Genomic DNA, 20679 nt, shown 5'->3' on the forward strand with positions numbered 1-20679 from the left:
TCCTGTTAATGAGGCCAAGCCTGGGCATTTTATTGTATTATTTTTTTAAAAATAAAGTTCATGTTACTACAGGTTTGTTAAAGTAGGAGTCCCCAGCCTCCGGTTCAAACAAGTGAAGCCCCATCCATAAGACGCAGGCAGTACCCAAAACCATGCCCCGTCGGGTCCACAGAAAAACCTTTCTCCCTGGAACCAGTCCCTGGTGCCCCAAAAGTTGGGGGCTGCTCTGTTAAAGAACAGACAAAAAATACCAAAAACAAAATAAACCCAAAAAAGTAACCATATCATATATATTAATGAAATAATAAGCATGGTTTAATTTTAAAAAGGGTAAAACTATTATGTTACGTTACAGTATCATAAAATCTATGCCAAAATGAGCCATGGTGCATGGGGGAAGGGGGGAGATTGGTAGAAATACTGCTTTTCAAAAATGGATAAATTAAATTCCACTAATCCAATCCTCAATTTCCGGATTATAAATTTTTTTCTCATTTCTCAAGATAATTTTATTAGCAGTTCCCCTGCCTGAGTTCCTCAGAAACATTCAAACAGCAGAGCAAACCCAAAACAAGCTGTTCTTTTTAAAAAAAATGATTTTGAAGGAACTGTTCTCAGGCATAAACAACCAGACTTGCAGAGTTTCACACTTACAGAATTGAAACTAACTGCACTGCCCCCCAAAATAAAGGGAACACTTAAACAACAGAAAGTAACTCCAAGGAAATCACACTTCTGTGAAATCAACCTGTCCACTTAGGTAGCAACACTGATTGACAATCAATTTCACATGCTGTTGTGCAAATGGAACAGACAACAGTTGGAAAGCATAGGCAGTTAGCAAGACATCCCCAATAAAGGAGTGGTTCTGCAGGTAGTGACCACAGACCACTTCTCAGTTCCTATGCTTTCTGGCTGATGGTTTGATCACCTTTGAATGCTGGCGGTGCTTTCACTCTAGTGGTAGCATGAGACGGAGTCTACAACCCACACAAGTGGCTCAGGTCGTGCAGTTCATCCAGGATGGCACATCAATGCGAGCTGTGGCAAGAAGGTTTGCTGTGTCTGTCAGCGTACTGTCCAGAGCATGGAGGCACTACCAGGAGACAAGCCAGTACATCAGGAGACATGGAGGAGGCTGTAGGAGGGCAACAACCCAGCATCAGGACCGCTACTTCCGCCTTTGTACAAGGAGGGACAGGAGGAGCACTGCCAGAGCCCTGCAAAATGACCTCCAGCGGGCCACAAATGTGCATGTGGCTTCTCAAACAGTCAGAAACAGACTCCATAAGGGTGGTATGAAGGCCCAACGTCCACAGGTGGGGGTTGTGCTTACAGCCCAACACCGTGTAGGACATTTGGCATTTGCCAGAGAACACCAAGATTGGCAAATTCACCACTGGCACCCTGTGCTCTTCACAGATGAAAGCAGGTTCACATTGAGTACATGTGACAGACGTGACAGGGTCTGGAGAGACTGTAGAGAACGTTCTGCTGCCTGCAACATACTCCAGCATGACCAGTTTGGCAGTGGGTCAGTAATGGTGTGGGGTGGCATTTCTTTAGGGGACCGCACAGCCTTCCATGTGCTCTCCAGAGATAGCCTGACTGCCATTAGGTACTGAGAAGAGATCCTCATACCCCTTGTGAGACCATATGCTGGTGTGGTTGGCCCTGGGTTCCTCCTAATGCACAAAGTGCTAGACCTCATGTGGCTGGAGTGTGTCAGCAGTTCCTGCAAGACAAAGGCACTGATGCTGTGGACTGGCCCACCCATTCCCCAGACCTGAATCCAATTGAGCACATCTGGGACATCATGTCTTGCTCCATCCACCAACGTCACATTGCACCACAGACTGTCCAGGAGTTGGGGAATGCTTTAGTCCAGGTGTGGGAGGAGATCCGTCAGGAGACCATCTGCCACCTCATCAGGAGCATGACCAGGCATTGTAGGGAGGTCATACAGGCACATGGAGGCCATACACACTACTGAGCCTCATTTTGACTTGTTTTAAGGACATTACATCAAAGTTGAATCATCCTGTAGTGTTTTTTTTTTCACTTTAATTTTGAGTGTAACTCCAAAACCAGACCTCCATGGGTTGCTAAATTTCATTTCCATTGATAATTTTTGTGTGATTTTGTTGTCAGCACATTCAACTATGTAATGAACAAAGTATTTAATGAGAATATTTCATTCATTCAGATCTAGGATGTCTTATTTTTGTGTTCCCTTTATTTTTTTGAGCAGTGTATTTTATTACATTCTGCCTACAATACAGGAAACTTTCTTGTCTGGCAGCCTATTCTTGGAACAATTAGATGAGGCTCCAAGGAATTCAGGGAAAGCCAGTTCTACCCCTTGTGCAGTTGCACAGTGGCTCTAGACTAGCTCATCCTTCCTCCCTGCCAGGCTGGATGCTTCCCAACATCTGTTTTCAAAGCATAAAATGGCAAGACTGATTCATTAACTGATTTTCAATTCTGTCATGGTATTAACTGATTTGTTTTACTTGTGTAGTCCGAAATTGCCATTAACGTTGTGGTAAAGAAGGAATTTGGATTCCAAAATTATTATCTGAATTTCATTGACCTGCTGAAGTTTAAAAGAGCATCTGACAGTCAAACACAGAGCCCTTTAATATTCAGCACTGATAATACATTTGGTGTCTGGGTTTGCTAATAATAAAAACTACTTCAATTGTAATTTGGTGTACTAATGTAACAAATACAACTGCCTATTTCTGTTATTAAACAATCAATGAAATAACAGTTAGGGTTAGGATTCATAGCACTATCATACTGCTGTTTCTTTAGAGACAGTAAAGCAATTTCTGTAGCATTTGTGAAATTAAAACGTAAAGCTATTTTCCTAGCAATAGATTCAACACTTTATTATGAATAGAAATGTCTTGATTACATCAAGATTTACTTTACTGGCATAAATAAATCTTTAGTTCTATATAAATGAATTCATTGTATTCAGTTGTGCAGATATATATTTTAATTAATTAATCTGAACATTGCTGTTTCGTTAGAATTAACTAAGGACTCTTACAACTATAATGGTGCCCACCACTTCAATCTGCAGAAAAATGTACGGGCATAAATTGTTCATTCCACCATCTTTCCGTCCATACCCCACCATTTCCAGGCAATTCCTATTTTGCCACTTACTCCAGCAATCTGTGCTTTGCTTACTTGATTACATACAAGAAAGAAGCCCACAGATGCCAGGAAAGGGATTCCGTTTCTGTATTTCTCATCTACTAATGGGGAAACAGCCACTAATCATGGTTCTTAATGTGAAGCAGGATGAGATCCGGTCAATTTAAACAGATTCTTGCATGGCAGGTTTAGCATTTTTCCAAATTACCCATCTCACTGAGACAGGTGGCAGGATGCAAGGTGAAGCAGAAAAGAATCCTGTTCTTCCATATAGATTGTCCTTTTTGTCTCGCACCCGTCATCCAAGCTATTTCTGTATCATGCTTTTCTGAAAATGGGCTTAATTCAGAAACAGCACAGCTGACAGGAAAGCTGCATCCAGCCCAAATGGGGTTAAGGAAAAAGCAATTGATCTCAAGTCTGGCAGCATCCAGAAGTAGCTAGATAATAGCCTAAGAGAACCTGAATACTAGAGTGGACATCTTGAGTTACACAAATCCGAGTGGCTTACTTGTAGCAACAATTGCCATCACCATAGCACCTACTGCTAATAAAGCTGGTATGGAGTGGGCCCAGTGATGCCCGCTCTCCCTCCGAGAGGGACATAATATTGCTAATTCTTTGGAAAGTAATAAGAAAATAGCTGTGAAGCACTGCACAAAGTCATGGAAACTGCAGCTGTGTGAACCTGGCCTTAGGTCATTGTCCAGAGCGATAGCATTTTTGTATGGGCTCTCAGAAATAATTTTAAAATATTGAAAATGAAAAAAAAACTAAGGTCAGCCTAAACTGTAGAAAACCTCTAATGCAAATAACACAGCAGCAGCAGAACCTGGCCTTCATTTCCCTGTGAACTCAGCTTGTATAAGGCAAGGCCAGCACTCTTTTAGAAACATTAGTCTTTAAAAACAAGTCCAATGCTTTTTTAGAAGATCTCTAACCCTATATTTATAAGGAGGCTGTGTAATTGCTGACAAGCACTATTGAAAGCACCATCAGACAGATGCATATCCAGGAACCAGGAATCTGCCTTACAATCCAACCCAAACTCTGGAAGGAAAATCTCAAGAACCACAGGGAATGGAGTGTTCTCACAATAAATAGAAGTGGCCAATAAGAGCTAAGTAGATCACATTCCCTGAAACTGTTCACAGCAAACATGGTAAGACAGAAAACACCACAACATAACCGAAGCAGTAAGAAGTTTAAGCTGACGGGTCCTTGATGCTCTCTGAACTTTGTTGTTTTCTTGCAGATGTTTCATTACCCAAACAAGGTAACATCATCAGTCAGTACTAGTAAGGAGTAAGGTTTGCTCTCAGTTTATATTCTAGAATCTAGATATTTAAGCCGCCTCATATGCAGGCAAGACATGAATGCAGTGGGGGTTGCTGGGGCATGGCCATGTGATTAATGACAAATGAGGAAGAGTCCATATCATTTACTAGGACTTTTGCCACCTTCTTTTAGTGTCATTTCATACAAGAGATTGACATCCATCCATAATATTTATTATTTTGGTATTATAGTCTGACATAAAGACATTGGGTTTTTTTTCCCCAAACCATGTAGATGTATAGAGATATTGGAATCGGTGCCTGGTGAGAAAACTTATTAGAACAATCTGCTCTCACTCTCTCCATTTTAACATCTCTTAATGTTATGTTCTTCTTGTTAAACATGACCTCCTCGTATTGCATGCTGGCACTAAGGGTAGCATTTGTACTGTTAGGCCATGATGCATGTTTCATTGCTGGTGTATCATTGCTGCTAGCATCAGATGCTTGTACTAATGCAGCTCTAAAAGCAATATGCTTAAGTGTTTCTGTTTATTGTAATGCCAATTGCTGGGAACATAATCAACCCAGGGTCTTTATGTTAGTTTGAGTGCCAAACATGATTTCCATCCTTAATTCAATTTCTAAGTAATTTCACACATAGGTATCTTACTTCATCTCCCCCCTCCCTTTTGGTCAAAAATTCAGAGCAATCCAGAACCAGAAATAAAATCATTGCTATCCCTTCAAATAATAATAATAATAATAATAATAATAATAATAATAATAATAATAATAATAATAATAATAATAATAATTGTCCCATCTGCCTATATTGCTTGTTTGTCCTCAGTTTATTTTGTTTACCCTTACACACTGCTTGAGTAGAGTTAACATTCAAAGACCTTGGAACTCTACTGTAGGAGCACACTATGTTCCCCTTCCTGGAAGCTCTTCTGCAGGGTACAGTTTTATTTATTTTAATGTAACGTGACTAATGTTGAGATTGTGAGGCTCATCTGAGAAGTTTGCCTTGAGTCCAGAAAAAAGTATTGCTTATGCCTGCATATGACTTCAGCCTTTTTCATTCATGAGATGGGTAAAGATACGGACAATTTCATGGGGCACAGGCGAGAAATCACTGTCTTCAAGGATTAATTATATATGGTAAATAGAAGTATGAATGGATGGGTTGTGTTTGGACTATGATGACAGTAAACATTGTTTTATCTTCCCTCTAAAAAGGAACCATAAAAGCTTTGCAATAATTTGATTTTTCCTAGATATGTTTCACCAAAATTAGTCTGCTAGAAACAAAATATGGCTTTGTGGGACAGGGATAAGTTCATTTTACTCTAATTTATTGACTGGAAAGTCAACAGAAAAAAAATGCGTAAAAATATCATCTCTTTTCTGTCATGGAGGCCTTACTCACATTGGGCTAATCTATAGTGTCAAGAAATCCAAGAAGAAATCAGCATGGCTGAGCAAAGATCTCTCTGGCAAATTGAAAGAAAAAAAGGACAAGTACAAAAAAATGGAAAGAAGGACATACAACTAAGGCAGAATATCAGCAGATAGCCAGAATCTGCAAAGACAAAGTCAGGAAAGCAAAGGCTCAGAACGAACAAAGACTTGCAACAAAAGTCAAAGATAATTAAAAAAAAAGTTTCTCCCAACATATAAATAACAAGAAAAAAATCAAGGAAACAGTCGATCCACTAAAGAGAGAAGATGGCAAGGAAGTAACAGGCAACAGAGAGAAAGCAGAACTGCTTAACTCATTCTTTGCATCCATCTTCACACAAAAAGAAACTATAGCTCAACCCACCAAAAACATAGCTATAAAAGGCAGACCAGAAATAAAAGTTAAAATAAGCAAAAAAAATAGTAAGAGAACACTTGCCTGATCTTGATGAAAACAAATCACCGGGGCCTGATAGATTATATCCCAGAGTTTTAAAGGAGCTGGCAGAGGTCATCTCAGAACCACTGCACCATATCTTTCAAAAATCCTGGAGCACCAGGAAACTACCAGAGGACTGGGAAAAAGCTGATGTGGTTCCCATCTTCAAAAAAGGAAAAAAAAACAGACCCAGGAAACTATAGACCAATCAGCCTAACATCAATACCCGGGAAGATACTGGAAAAGATACTAAAAAAACAGATCTGCAAACATCTAGAAACAAATAAAGTAATAACTAGCAGTTAGCATGGGTTTGTTAAAAACAGATCATGCCAAACCAATCTTATTTCATTCTTCAACAAAGTGACTAAATTAGTAGACCAGCAAAATACTGTGGACATAATATATTTAGATTTCAGCAAGGTATTCGACAAAGTATACCACAACCTACTTCTTAATAAGCTAGAAAAAAGTGGAATAGATAGCACAACCACTAAATGGACTCGCAACTGGCTGGCAAACTGTACTCAACGAGTAGTCCTTAATGGGTCTAAGTCTACATGGAGGGAAGTAAGCAGTGGGGTGCCACAAGGTTCCGTCTTAGGCCCAGTACTCTTCAATATCTTCATTAACAACTTAGATGAGGGAATAGAAGGGGAACTTACCAAATTTGCAGATGATACTAAGCTGGCAGAAATAGCTAACACCCAAGAAGATAGGCTCAAGATCCAGATGGATCTTGACAGACTAGAACACTGGGCCATATCTAACATAATGAAATTCAATGTAGAAAAAAGTAAAGTCCTACACTTAGGCAAGAAAAACCAAAAGTACACATAAAGACTGGGTGAAACCAGGCTCAATAGCAGTAACTGTAAGAGGGATCTTGGAGTCTTAGTGGACAACCAGCTAAATATGAGCCAGCAGTGTGCGGCAGCAGCCAAAAAAGCTAATGCTAAATTGCATTAAGTACAGAGAAGAGCAACCAGGATGATTAGGGAAATGAAGGCTAAAACATACAACGAACGGTTGCAGGAACTGGGCTTGGCTAATCTAGTAAAGAGAAGGACCAGGGGAGACATGATAGTGGTCTTCCAATATTTGAGGGGCTGCCACAGGGAGGAAGGGGTCAAGCTATTTTCTAAAGCGCCTGTAGGCCAGACAAAGAATAATGGATGGAAACTGAAAAAGGAGAGATTTAACCTGGAAATAAGGAGAAACTTTCTGACAGTGAGAACAATCAACCAATGGAACAGCTTGCCCTTGGAAGTTGTGGGAGCGCCATCACTTGAGACTTTCAAGAAGAGATTGGACTGCCGATTTGTCAGAAATGGTGTAGGGTCTCCCATTTGGGCAGGAGGTTGAATGAGATGACCTACAAGGTCCCTTCCAACTCTGATTATCTGTTAAATCTGTTAAATGGAAGTTATAGGATTATAGTCTTTGCAAAGTCAAGATTAATCCTTTATTTTAAAATGTGCTTACTGTTTCTTTAATGGCAATCTTCCATACATACATTCAATAGTTTTTTGCTAGAGAAGGACAGAACGATGGGAGTATTGAGTGTACACTATGGTCAGTGTCTGTTTGAGTTGCCATGACTTCAAATAACCCGGAAATAAATCAGAATTATAAAGGCAACAAAGGTGTGCATTTCAATCTGTGTATGTTGGTGCCATAGCAACTGTTAGTCAGGGCAAGTAAAGAGATTGATAAAACTGGTAAAATTAAAATTGGGAGGCTTACTGAAGTTGCAGACATATTAATTCCTTCATTTCTAGAGAAACAGAATCACAGTGGTAAGTAGAACACAGAGAAAAAAAATAAAAGGGAGAGGGAATTCAATTTTGTTTCATGCTTTATCATTATTGGAGAACTTTTACAAACAAATTACAAGGAAGATTGCAACAGAACCGTTACTATTATCAATTTCAGTGAATATGATAATACTCTACTAATCAATAATACTTTTTCAGCTGATGATGTTTAGACATGTTGAAGTTCATTCCTGCCATATTTTCCAGCCACAATTTCTCTTTGGTCATGCCAGGTAGAAATATTGTGAGTTTCATGGACCATGTGAGTTGCATGGACCATGTTGGTAAAAGTTGAAGATACGGTAGAGGATGAAATACAAGATTTATCTGGTCCCTCCCATCTCCTGATTACAGTTGTTCAACCTTGCCCTTCCTTCCATATAAAAGTTGCTTCTAAAAATCAGGACAATTTCTGGAATGAATTTTAGATGGAGAAAAAAAACTTGTTGGTCCTGGTCACTTTCATAAATGGAAGCATTTCCCAAATACACATTGGTCGATTTCATCTCAGACATAATTCATATTTATTAGTGAACACCAACTGAAATTCCATTAGATACTCTCAGAATAATCCATTATTTTCTTCCCCAAATACAGGTTCTTAGATGGCATTTGCAAGTGGATACTGGACTAAAAAGGAAGTAACTGGAAATCCTCCAACTCCTAGGTATGGCACAGTGGTTTAAAAAAACCCAGAAAACAGTATTAATTTAGGTTTCTGTATTATACTGAAATATAGCATTAAAGGTATTCAGTGAACTGTTACATTTCTCTTTCTTTTTCTTGGCTACCTTGCAGTAGAATTTAATTTATAAATAGGTTTATTGTGAATAAAGATCTGGTAGTATGACTGTGGATAGCTTTAGGAAACTATTCTTATAGCCTATATGAAATCTCTTTTAAAAATTAAAAATGTTGTCTTAACAGTGACGTGTAGATTTTCTTGATTAACAGTTTTACCTACAAAGTGTATATGTGTGCATCCAAGCCAGTATAGCTTCCATAATATCCTTGGTCCGTGGGTGTAACTTAAGAGTTATACATTTTGTTATTGTATTATTTTGATACTATAATATGTATTATTAATAATAATTTTGTATATAATATATGGTACTATTGTTTTGTGTGCATGTTGTGTGTGTGTTTATGTAATGTATGATTTTATAAAACTGAGTATAATTTAGAGTGTTATGAAACTTCTTCCAAATATCACACCATGCAGATATGTTAATTGTATTAATAACAGCTAATTTCTTACATATTTCATCCTATTTCTTATATATATTTTATAAGGCTTAAATTATCTCCCTGGGTTCCCCCCAATTCTTGACTGTAAGAAGATGGCCATATCAAGAGATAGCCATGCATAAATGTATCTGGAAACCAAATAACCGGCCATTGTTCTTAATATTAAATTTACCAATGGTCAGCAGAGACTTCAGATCAATGCCTCATGTTTTATTCTCTCCCAATGAGAATGATGTAGAGAAAGACTTTGTGTGTGAAGGACAATATCATCAAACTGGAAAAGAAATGCAGACAATGAAATGTCTTGGCTCTACAAATTTCTAGCTCCTGCTAAAGTTTATATTGCTTTAAGATGATTCCAGTTCCTTGTGATTATACAACCTCAACAGCCGAGCCAATTTAGTTTTGTGGTCAGCTGTGATATTTTTGAAATCGTATAGAACCAAAAGTTTGGTTTGGAGCCTTTCAATTCTATGAAGCCTATGGGCAATCTGTTTCCTTGTTTGTGGAAACTCCAACTCAAGCCACCTCCTGACTCCTGGTCTGCAGCCATTCTGTTGCTGTCTTTTAAGAGAAAGGTAGCTTGAAGGATTTTCAGTTCTTTCCCACATAAGGGCCAAGAATTTTATTTTATTCCAGACAGAACAAATACATGAAATGTGTAGTAAGTTTATACCTAGAAAGATATTTATGTGGATCATGTACAAGTGATTTAATCTTCTTCACTACTAGGTAAAGTTTTATTCTGTTTTTGTTATTCTTCTACAGGGTCTGTAGAAGTTCAGGGAATGCTTGCAGGTTTTTGCTTCTTAATAGATCTGAATGATTGCAGATCTCCTCACACAGCTTTGGAGGGTTTGGCAAGAAGAGATGGCAGCAGTGTGAAAGGGAGCTTAGGCTACTTCCCTAAAGCATTATCCTCATGTCCCATGAACTGCAGCAAAAAGCTGCCTCAGTTTTTAGAGGGTCTATCCCTGTGATAGCACTTTTCAACTCAGTCTTAACCTGCTGCAGAGGCAGCTTAATGTTATATTCATCAACAGGTTGACTAACCATTTGAAATTATAATGAATCCTTAAAATACCTACTTATGATGATTTTGAAGTTCCAATATTGCCCCCCCCCATCCCCCCACACATGATATTTTGAGTACTTGGCAACTGGCCCCCATTTATGGCTGTTTGCAGTGCCCCACGGTAATATCGTTGTGATTTATAGCATTTTTGCCAGAAACTGGAAAAGGGGGGAGACTGCCAGCAGGGTTGAGGAGAGCTGCATCTCTCCTCCCCAGCTGGCCATTACTCCCTTTCCCGAAGGCGGTTGTAGCGGTGATCAGAAATGGCCACCACAAAGAAGAACTCGACTGGAAAAGAATGTGCAGGAGGAAGATAAGAAGAGAAAATTTTGGTTGACCGGGTCAAACAGCAAAAGCAACAAATAAGGTGCCCTGGAATTTAAACTTAACAACATTGTTCCCAAAGAAGATTTTGAAGCTGCAAAGGAGAGAGAGAAGGGAAAGGATTCATTTTTTTTTCTTCCCTTCCTTATACTGATTGCTAAGAGACTTAAGCAAGAAATTGAAAAAAAATCCACTTTGACATTAATAGGCATCTAAGCTGAAAATAAAAGTCAAAGGATAATAAAGATTTCTGGACATTTAAAAGATTTTAAAAGGAGGAAAGGAGAAAAAAAAGAATAAAGGGGCAGGATCTGAAAAAATGGAGGAGACTGCCTGGAATTAAGGGATGGAACTGTAATTAAAAGGAACTTACACTGAAATTTTAACAAGATTCCTCAAAGATACATTTTAATTGAAACTTGGTAACAAAATAATAGAACCCTAGGAAGAGAAAGTGGAAAAAAGAAGCAAGTAGAAACAGCCTTGGATTATTTGAATTATTTGGTGATTTTTGGTTTTTGCATCTAGATGACTAAAATTAACCGGGTGGTTGTTTAAAAGTTTTTAAAATGGTATCACTCTTAGAAGAACTGAAAACAGAACTTAAAAAATGGAAAGAAGATGCACAAGAAGGGAGAAGTTCTTTTGGCTTCGTGTTTCAATTCTTAGAAATGGAGATCTGGAACTATGAGAAGCAACAAGAAACGCTTGCAGAACAAGAAGATTGGGACAAAGAAGAAGCCATCTTTAATGATCAAATAATTTTAAGTGGGGGGAAAAAAGAAAAGGGGGGAAAGAGAGTGAAAGGTTTAAGACTAGAAAAAACAAGACTAGAAAAAAGAAGAACAATTTGAAAGATAAGTATAATATTAGAAAGCAACAGAAGAGGGGATTACAGATGAGAGAGTTAGAAGTAGAGAGATGAGGGGGTAAAAAGGGGAGGGAGACGAAGAGGGGGAAGAAGGCAAGGAAAAGAAGTTGTAAAAAACAGAAACAAGAAATGGAGAAACAGAGAAAAGATATAAGGATTGTAACCATAAGCTTGTTTAGAGATAATGGGTGAAAATTTAATTGCAAAAGGGATTCTGCAAAGGTACATAAGATAGCATTGTTATATTACAAATAGAAATAATTTTAGAAAATATGATGATGGATAAAATATTTACTGTAATGTAGTGGGATGTTTGTTAATAAATAAATGAATTAAAATGATTGAGAGAATTAAAAGGGAACATTTTTAATTATTAGTAATGATTTATAAAAATATAAGTGAGAAATATGTGGAAAAAAGAATTAACTATGGAAAGTTTATAAGTGTTCTCAAGGAAGTAGGATATTTAATTGAAAAGAAATGTTAAAGATGTTAAGATTTTAATGCATATTAATGATAGAATTGAATTGGAATGGGATGTGTGTATATAAATTTCTTTTTAAGAATATAGTCTCTATTTTAAGAATGTACCAAGCAGAACTCAATTTGAAGTTATCTATTATATTGAATGCTATAATCTTAAAGGTATACATTGAAGCTTAAATAAGAGTTTGAATGGATAAAATTAAAGGATATAAAGGTGTCATACTCTAATTGGTAACTACAGGGAAAAATTTGCTTAATAAGAAAAGATAATGTGAAATTGAAACAGGACAGACAAAATTATAAATATAATGATTTGAATTGAGATGAGATAATTAAAACAAAGTTGAGAAAATTAAAAGATGGGAAAAACTATGTAGAAAATATAAAACGGTAATAAGATATGGAATAGAATATAAAAATGAGCATGAAATTGAGTTTTGTGTCTGTATGAAGAAGTGATAACCTGGGACCATGCTATTTTCAAAAAAGATGTTTTATTTGTATTTTGTTTTTGTGAAAACCCAAATAAAATTTTCAAAAAAAAGGGTAATAAAATCAAGTCCAGTCACATTGTGATCCACTTTATGACCGTCATGATTTAAAACCATAATTTCGGGGTTCAATTATAACTTTGAACTTGAGGACTGCCTGTATTGTAGTTTTAAAGTAGTATTTTCCTTCTCTTCAAATTCTGCTGTGGGCACCATAAATGACATCTTGCTGATGAGAACGGAAATGACAAGGTCAAGGGCTGGAATGTGCCTTGCTTCCATGGCCCATTTTAAGTCATGCCCATTCCAATCTAGGAAACCTTGTCACTCAAGTAGGTTATTACATTCTTTGACCAGCACAGGCAATGTATCCATGAGTGCTCTGTGAGTGCTTTTAGCAGACAGTAAATAAAATTGAAGACAAAATTAAATTAAACTACATTTATAAAACAACCTGACTAGAATTCTTGAGTCCAGAACATCATAAAACATCTTAGATATAAAGGTTCTTTTTGTACCTTTACATATTATCACATTTTACTTAAATTGTAGATACTATACATTTTTGGTCTATGGAGATTTTCAGTCATCCAGGTCATGGTTGTCCCAAAAGTGCTTTTTCAAAAGGCAGCCGGACTTTCTTTGTTTTTCCTTTCTTCTGTTCCAAAGAAGCTTCTTGGATGAGAAGCGATACATCTTCAAGGAAAAACAAAGAAAGTCCGATTGCCTTTTGAAAAAGCACCTTTGGGGGAACCATGACCTGGATGACTGAGAATTCCATGGAAGTATAGTATCTAAAATTTAAGTAAAATGTGATAATATGTAAAGTTACAGAAAGGATAATATCTGAGGTTACATAGAATATGTCTGTCTAGTAGGAACTTGGCCCGTAAAGGACCAACAGATCTTTCATGCTGCTATACAAAACCTAACCACATTTGCCAGAGGTGATATTCAGCAGGTTCTGACCAATTCTGGAGAATTGGTAGTGGAAATTGTGAGTAGTTTGGAGAACCGGTAAATATCACCTCTGACTGGAGATTTTACAGTATCCTTCCCCTGCCACGCCCACCAAGTCACGCCCACAGAACCGGTAGTGAAAAAAATTGAATCCTACCACCAATGTGCTATCATAAAAGGCAGTTCACGGGTGTCAAACTCGCCACATCAGGTTGCCTTCATGTGATGTCTTGTAACGTTTTTTTCCCTTCACGGACCTGGGGTGGGCATGGCCTGCACGTGACACATCTGGCCCATGGGCCCCCAGTTTAACACCCCGAGGTATGAGCAACATCTCAGCATGAGCAGCCAGGATAACTGCTAATCAGAGGGAGGGTAAATTTGGTTCAAGTGTCTCTGTAAAAGGAGCAATGAAGAACATCTTCTGTGGTTTCCACCTCTCCAGAATCACACAGGCAGAGCCTTTTCAGCCGATCATACTTGTGTTTTTTTTTTTAAAAAAATTTTTCCATCCACCACTTCAGAGGGGAGCAGTGCCTTTCAGTTACTGAGTGTTGCCCTTCGGGCAATCAGAAAGACCCTGCTCTCATGAAAGCATTTGCCCATGTGCTGCCTAGCCAGACATTATGCATGCTCCATACATGGGTTTACCGCTTCAACCAACTTTTAAACCCAATATTAGCTTTCTCTTAAACAAGCATTAGAACTGCCATTGTGAAAATGAAGGGATGCCTTGATTGATTGAAATCAGGAATGAGAGCCAGGTTCTGCTAGTTGTTTGTTGCTGATTCTATACAAACAAGCATATTCCAAATTTTCTGATGCTATCTATTACCAACAAAGGGGTTGCACAGTGTTACATTCTAGTGATTTTTTTTTACTGTATAAGAGCACCATTTTCCATATACCTGTGACATTTTACAAATTCCACTGGCTACTTATGGGTGCTACCAGTACTGACATACCATTGCAATAGGTAACAATTCACAGGTGTAGCCAAATGCACCCAGCTGCTTCTGCCATTCCTTTACAGCACATACTGATCATTTATCTTCAATTCTCTCCGCATCCAATTAATACACTGCATACATAGAGGCAAAGTACAAGATGAAGCAAAGAAGGAATTCCCTTCTACTTCAATACATATCTCTTTGCTGTGTGTGTAACCTGCATCTGATCTGTTTTCTGGATGTGGGTTTCCCAAAAAGTACCACATGTGTATAAAATAACTACCCCAGTACAGGTATTCTTCAACTTACAACTGTTCATTTAGTGACCGAAGTTACAGCAGCACTGAACATTTATGACCATTTTTCACACTTACAACCATTGCAGCATCCCTATGGTCGTGTGATTGCAAAATTCAGACACTTTGCAACTGCCTCCTATTTATTTATGAGTCAGTTGCATATATTTATGACAGTTGTAGTGTCCAGGCATCATGTAATCACCTTTTGCGACCTTCTAACAAACAAAGTCAATAGAGAAAGCTCGATTCACTGAACAACAGTGTTACTAATTTAACAACTGCAGTGATTCACTTAACAACTGTGCCAAGGAAGGTCGTAAAATAGGCCCAAACTCACTTAACAGTCTTGCTTAGCAACTGAAATTTTAGGCTCAACTGTGGTCTTAAGTAGAGGACTACCTGTACTTTTTAGAAGAGTGTTAAAAGAGTCTGTTCAAAATCAGCCCAAGTAACAGTTCAACTATACAGATGTCTATGCTCACAATCTGTCATTCAGACAACTTGAAAAGTGACTAAAAGCTTTGTCTTAAGTGCTTTTCCATAGTTGTCCAAATCCCATCACATTACCTATTAAGCACAGCAATTGTGGTGGTGTTTCTGACTGACGGGTTCCACTGGCTGGGAAAAGAAATGTAGCTGAAGGCTCTGTCAATTGGCACCCATAAATTGTTCCTTAAAACTTTGAAGTTATATCCAATCCCCAGCCTCATTGCTGTGGCCAAATAGAGTTTAACCATCAGGGCAGTGCAAAGTGTGCCAAGTACTTCCTGCCAGCTCTCTCTAGGGGACAGAAATGCATATTAATAGGTTGAAAGATCTGATGCAAGATAATTTAAATTTGGCTGCTTGCCTCGGTAATTAATGCAGTATTTCTGCTTTCCCTAACCTATACATTTGCAAATATTTTTTAAAAATCTGCCAAATCCTTTACATCCAGTTTGGAAAGAAAACTATAACCACAACTTTGTTGCTTTCTCCTGTGAAGTTGATTTGATGTCCACACTGACTGATGAGTTCCATCTAGTGATCTGGTCCTAACTTTCTTGGTCTGTCTCTTTCCTATGGCTTCTCCTGACTTTGGTTAATTTTCTGACTGGTTCTCACCCTTCTAGGTTGATATTTTAATATATTCATTGCATTTTTGGATTTTGCTTTTAATATTTATGTTTACACTTCCATAAGTCTCTATTGGAGTAACCAACTGGAATTTTGAGGAGCTTATTATTTTTATTTTTTTACTCTTATTTTTTAAAAATCAGCATTAGGTTAAAGAAAGGTAATGAATAATTATTACATAACTCCATATTCCAGAAAACAGTACAAATTGAGTAAGAACTGCAACTTAGAAACTGATTGGATTATTGTTGTGATTGTTGATATGTGAATAACATATTTGACTCAATTTCTTTAATTTCTGTAATTTCATGCTATATATAACCAAGTCCATCTTATTTAAGTGACAGGGAGGTAGAATTATATATTTCATTTGGTGGAGGGGAGGTTTTCACATGATGGAGACAAATAAAGAGATGATGATGATGATGATGATGATGATGATGATGATGATGCAAAGCAGTATAATGACATCTTCACTCAAGTATGGAAATATCCTGAATTTGTATCAATAAAATAACAAACAACAAGAAATGTTGCACATCAAATCTGCTTTCTTCTTTTTTTAAAAAAAAGGGGGGGGTTCTAGGAAATCTTTACCTTACAGTGTAGCTCATATCACTTAATTTGAATGCAAAAGAAAGTCCCACCATATTTATAGGACTCACTGAATTGTGATGATTGCCAATTTTGGGGGTTACAAAAATATCCAGCAAAAACGTGCTTGAAGAAAGCATGCATCCAGCATCTTCAGCCATACATTGTTCTGCTGGTACCCAATAGGCCAGGGGTCGCCAACCTTTTGGACCTCAGGGACCACCAAACTCATAGTTTTAAGTCCTGCTGACCAGAGACTCTGGGAAAATCCCCCCAAATGTCTGCAGAAAAATCCCCCACCCCTTTTTCTTACCAATTGTTCGTTCTTTATTTGGGATCACAGGATACTGTCTCCAGTTCCATTCTTGGGGGGGGGGTGTTGAGAGAGAGACTTTTGGCTTCATGAAAGGAAAGTAACAGAAGCAGCAGAAGTCTTTCCTTCTCTCCTCCAAACTCTGCCGAAAATGAGTCTTTGTGAAACTTGTCCCACCAGCGCAGCCTCTTGGAGCAGGATGCCTTGCAGGGTCCCAAAGAGTCATTTCTGGCAGAGTTTGGGAGAGAGAAAGAAAGACTTTTGCTGCTTTCCTTGCATGCAGCCAAAAGCAGAAGAAGGAAGAAGTGGAAAGAAGCAGCCCGGTGGTCAGGCCAGGCACGTGGGGCAAGTTCCCCCTATCCCCTCACTACCTCGTGTTGTTCGCAATGCAAGCAACGCAAGCCTTGTGTTCCCGTGGGCCATGTGGGTGGTGCATCCATGTGTTCCTGAGCAGCCTGGATTAATTGCTTTGGGGGGTGTTTTGGGGGTGAGATTTCTCTGCGGACCACCAAAAAATTTTCACAGATCACCAGTGGTCCCCGGCTCACTGGTTGGCGACCACTGCCATAGACCATGTTTGAGGAACATGAGAGATGAAGGTACACAAGAAAGAAGAGGGGGAATAAATGTTTGTAATTGTGGCTTTTGTGAGGAAGCAGCCTTAGAGTGTTTGCAGCTATGAGAAATGGAGCGACTTGTTCAGCTCTGTGGGAGGATCTGTGTTAGGCAGGCATAGCAATACGGCTGGTCTCTCTGTCCAGTGAAAGTGAATAGAGCCAATGTTATGAAAGTGTCCCATAATACTTATCATTGTTTGATTTACTATTTAGACATGGACATGCATTGGCAATGGCTGGAAATATAGCATTTATATTTGGGGGCTGCTCCTTTTATAATACTTCTGTAAGTACCAGTTTTCTTTGTTATCTCTTGTTAATTTGATCACTATTTGGCATCAGTTCTCAAGCTGTGATAAATTGCATGCCTCATCCACTTTTTACTGTTGGATAAAATCTTCTCTCTCCTGTCACTGAGCTTAAGAATCACAACATTCTGGTTATTGTCTATTAATATCTCATAGATATGATGCTGCTTCTGTCTAGACAATTGTTTGGCTATTATTTCTAATGCAACTTCCTCAAGAGAGTTAAACTACACTTTAATTTTAAAATCTTTCCTTGTCTAGATGACAATATTGATGGCCTTTGAATAAAACAAGTTCAGTCTCTTTCTTTTTTTTTTCAGGATGATCAACCAACATATTTCAATGACTTCTACATGTTGACAAGTGAGATACTATTCATCTTTTCTAGCAGGCAGCATGTTTAGGAGTTTATTTCTCTCTTTGGAGTTACACATCTTTCACTGTAATAGAGCAGTTATTTGTAATGCAGAAAAAGGGTTATCATTATGAAATAGTGGAATTTTAATTCTAAACAATAGAAGATGGAATAGTTTGCAAGTAATGCCAGTATTTCTCCTATACACATTCCTAATATAAAAATTGTCCAAAAATACATCATGTGTCTGTAGACTGTGTCTTCTGCAGGTTTGAGGGGGAGGGGGAGGGGACTTGATTTAGTACAATCAAGAACTTGGTTCTTGACTCATATTAGTTCAATAACTTGTTCCTTGACTCACATTGTTTTAACCAAGATTTTTTGAATAAACGTCCAAAGCATGAATTAATATACAACACGCTCAACCATAAACTATGGTTTGTAAATATAATGTCTAGTTTCATGCAGCATGTTAGGAGTCAATTGATACACAAATTAAATGAATAAATGCCAAGCTTAGACTAATTCAAACACATTATGCTTTAAAGCAATTGAATTCATACGTTGTGCCATTTGTGTATAGCAATGCGTTGCAGTTTTTGTCATTTTAATGAAAGGTGGAGCCTGCAGATGCCTCTGTATTCTTTCGGAAGCAACCATCAGTTTCTTTGGAAATCAGATACTTTCTTCTATAAATAAGAATAGTCAGCCTTTTCATATACTGCAATATAAAAATGTGGACTTTTACAAATGAAACATTTACTCTTGCTTTCCTTAGAGGGAAATAACTGTGTGAACTTGCATCACAATCTTTTCTTTAGATTTGGAAATCTTATTTAAATACTAGCACTTTTTGTTGGTGTATACACCTCCACCTGTATAAATATATAATCATGTATTTAATGATGATGACGGTAATCTCATATATCTCCTAATTTTTAGTTACTCTAACTGATTTGACATGGGAAAGGATACCACAGGATGGTCACATTCCCTGCCCACGACAAGGGCATTCACTTAGGTAAGTAAGCAATTCAGAAAAAGAAAAAATATCCATCATTTCTTGGTACTGAGATATAAAAATAAACTAGATTATTTTACAAGATCAAAGTAAAGGAGATTAGCAATATGTGCCCTTTTTTGGATGTAAACTGAGTTTTATACATTCTGAGTTTCATAGCACAGAAAATCAGAAATCTTACTTTATATTGCTTCTGATTTAGTACTTTCTATTTAGGTACTGGCCATATATGCAGAAGGAGACCATCTTAGCCACACCTGGTTTAAAACACCAAAGAGCTAGAAAAAGTTGGTGGCAATTAAGTAGGCCACCTGTTGTTGTTACATGAAAATTTTCCAGCACGTTGAGGGCACTGCATTGCAGAAGGCTATCCTGCAGCATTGGTTTCATGCAATTTGAGTTCAACATAAAAGGAAAGCACAAATACTTTCTACAAAAGTACTACTGAAGCTAAAATGAATTCAATTATAGGTAAACATAAATAAATTCCAAGATGTTTCATTGTATTATCCATTCATTTGTACTGCCCCAAATAGTTTATCTCAGCTAATTAGTTCTTGGTAAGGAATCCATCTGGTGCAATATAAACCAAAGAGTTTGTATTGCACCAAATAGTTTATCTCAGCTGATAAACATGATAAACTTAGCTCTCAGTTTATCTCAGTTCTTGGTAAGGAATCCATATTTATGATTGTGCATGGATATCCATCCTTCACTGTCATCCATAACAGTACAATTTTAATACAATTTCCCATATAGGGAAAGCTCTTGTGGATTTCAGCTATGGGCATTGTACTGTCTCTGTGCTCAAGCTGGGAATATTCTAATACTAGGGGATTCTAATACCCCTAGTAGCCAGATTTTGTGTCAGATTGACTTTAAATTCCCATTATCTTCAGGCAGCTTGAAGGCTACGAAATTCTAAAGGCCATTAGCTTGATATTGTCTACGTAGTTTCTCTCCTATTATAATGAAGGAGAGAGGCAAGTTAGAACTAAGGAGAAATCTCCTGACAGAGCAATTAACCAGAAGTTGTGAATGTTCCAACACTAGAAGTTTTTAAGAAGGGATTGAACAACTATTTGTCTGAAATGTATAGGGTATCCTGCCTGAGCAGGGGATTGGACTAGAAGACCTTCAAGGTACCTTCCAACTCTGTTATTCGATTCAATTCATTTTTTTCAGCATTCAAATATGTAAAAACAAAAGCAAAAAATGCTAGTTACTGAATGGTCAGAAAACCCATAATCAATTTTGGTCTAAGTTAATTTCAATTGAATCTTGGGTGCAGGGAGTTGAAATGGAACCTCTTCAAGCTTTCTCCAGAGTAATGCCATTATGATAAATGGACCTTGTTCTTTGGTAAAGAGAACAAGGTATATTAGATTATAATAAAATCGTTACTTGTTTGCTCTAATTGATTCATCTTACAGTGGATATGTCAATATTGGCATGTAGTGAAAATGAACTATTTCTTTAGAAG

At 37.7% G+C, this 20679-nt stretch overlaps 2 protein-coding genes across 4 annotated transcripts in view; one reads left to right on the forward strand and one right to left on the reverse strand.

Annotated features, from left to right (window-relative positions):
* LOC113438506 (solute carrier family 71 member 2-like) overlaps positions 1-20679 on the reverse strand; it is a 127359-nt gene that overhangs the window by 43855 nt on the left and 62825 nt on the right. The gene's annotated exons all lie outside the window — the stretch shown is intronic.
* Positions 8014-20679, forward strand: part of LOC113438507 (kelch domain-containing protein 3-like) — a 68517-nt gene continuing 55851 nt past the window's right edge. The window contains exons 1-5 of one of the 3 annotated variants that reach the window (XM_026703921.2): positions 8014-8150; positions 8766-8835; positions 17726-17798; positions 18141-18183; positions 19118-19196. In XM_026703921.2, coding sequence (XP_026559706.2) covers positions 8774-8835; positions 17726-17798; positions 18141-18183; positions 19118-19196 — 257 coding nt within the window. In that variant the 5' untranslated portion in view covers positions 8014-8150; positions 8766-8773. The remainder of the gene's footprint in view (positions 8151-8765; positions 8836-17725; positions 17799-18140; positions 18184-19117; positions 19197-20679) is intronic. The other 2 variants (XM_087926844.1, XM_087926845.1) reach the window with 2 other exon arrangements.

Source organism: Pseudonaja textilis, chromosome 2 (genome assembly GCF_049901715.1).
Source record: "Pseudonaja textilis isolate UNSWEBS1 chromosome 2, rPseTex1.2, whole genome shotgun sequence".
Lineage (NCBI taxonomy): Eukaryota > Metazoa > Chordata > Lepidosauria > Squamata > Elapidae > Pseudonaja > Pseudonaja textilis.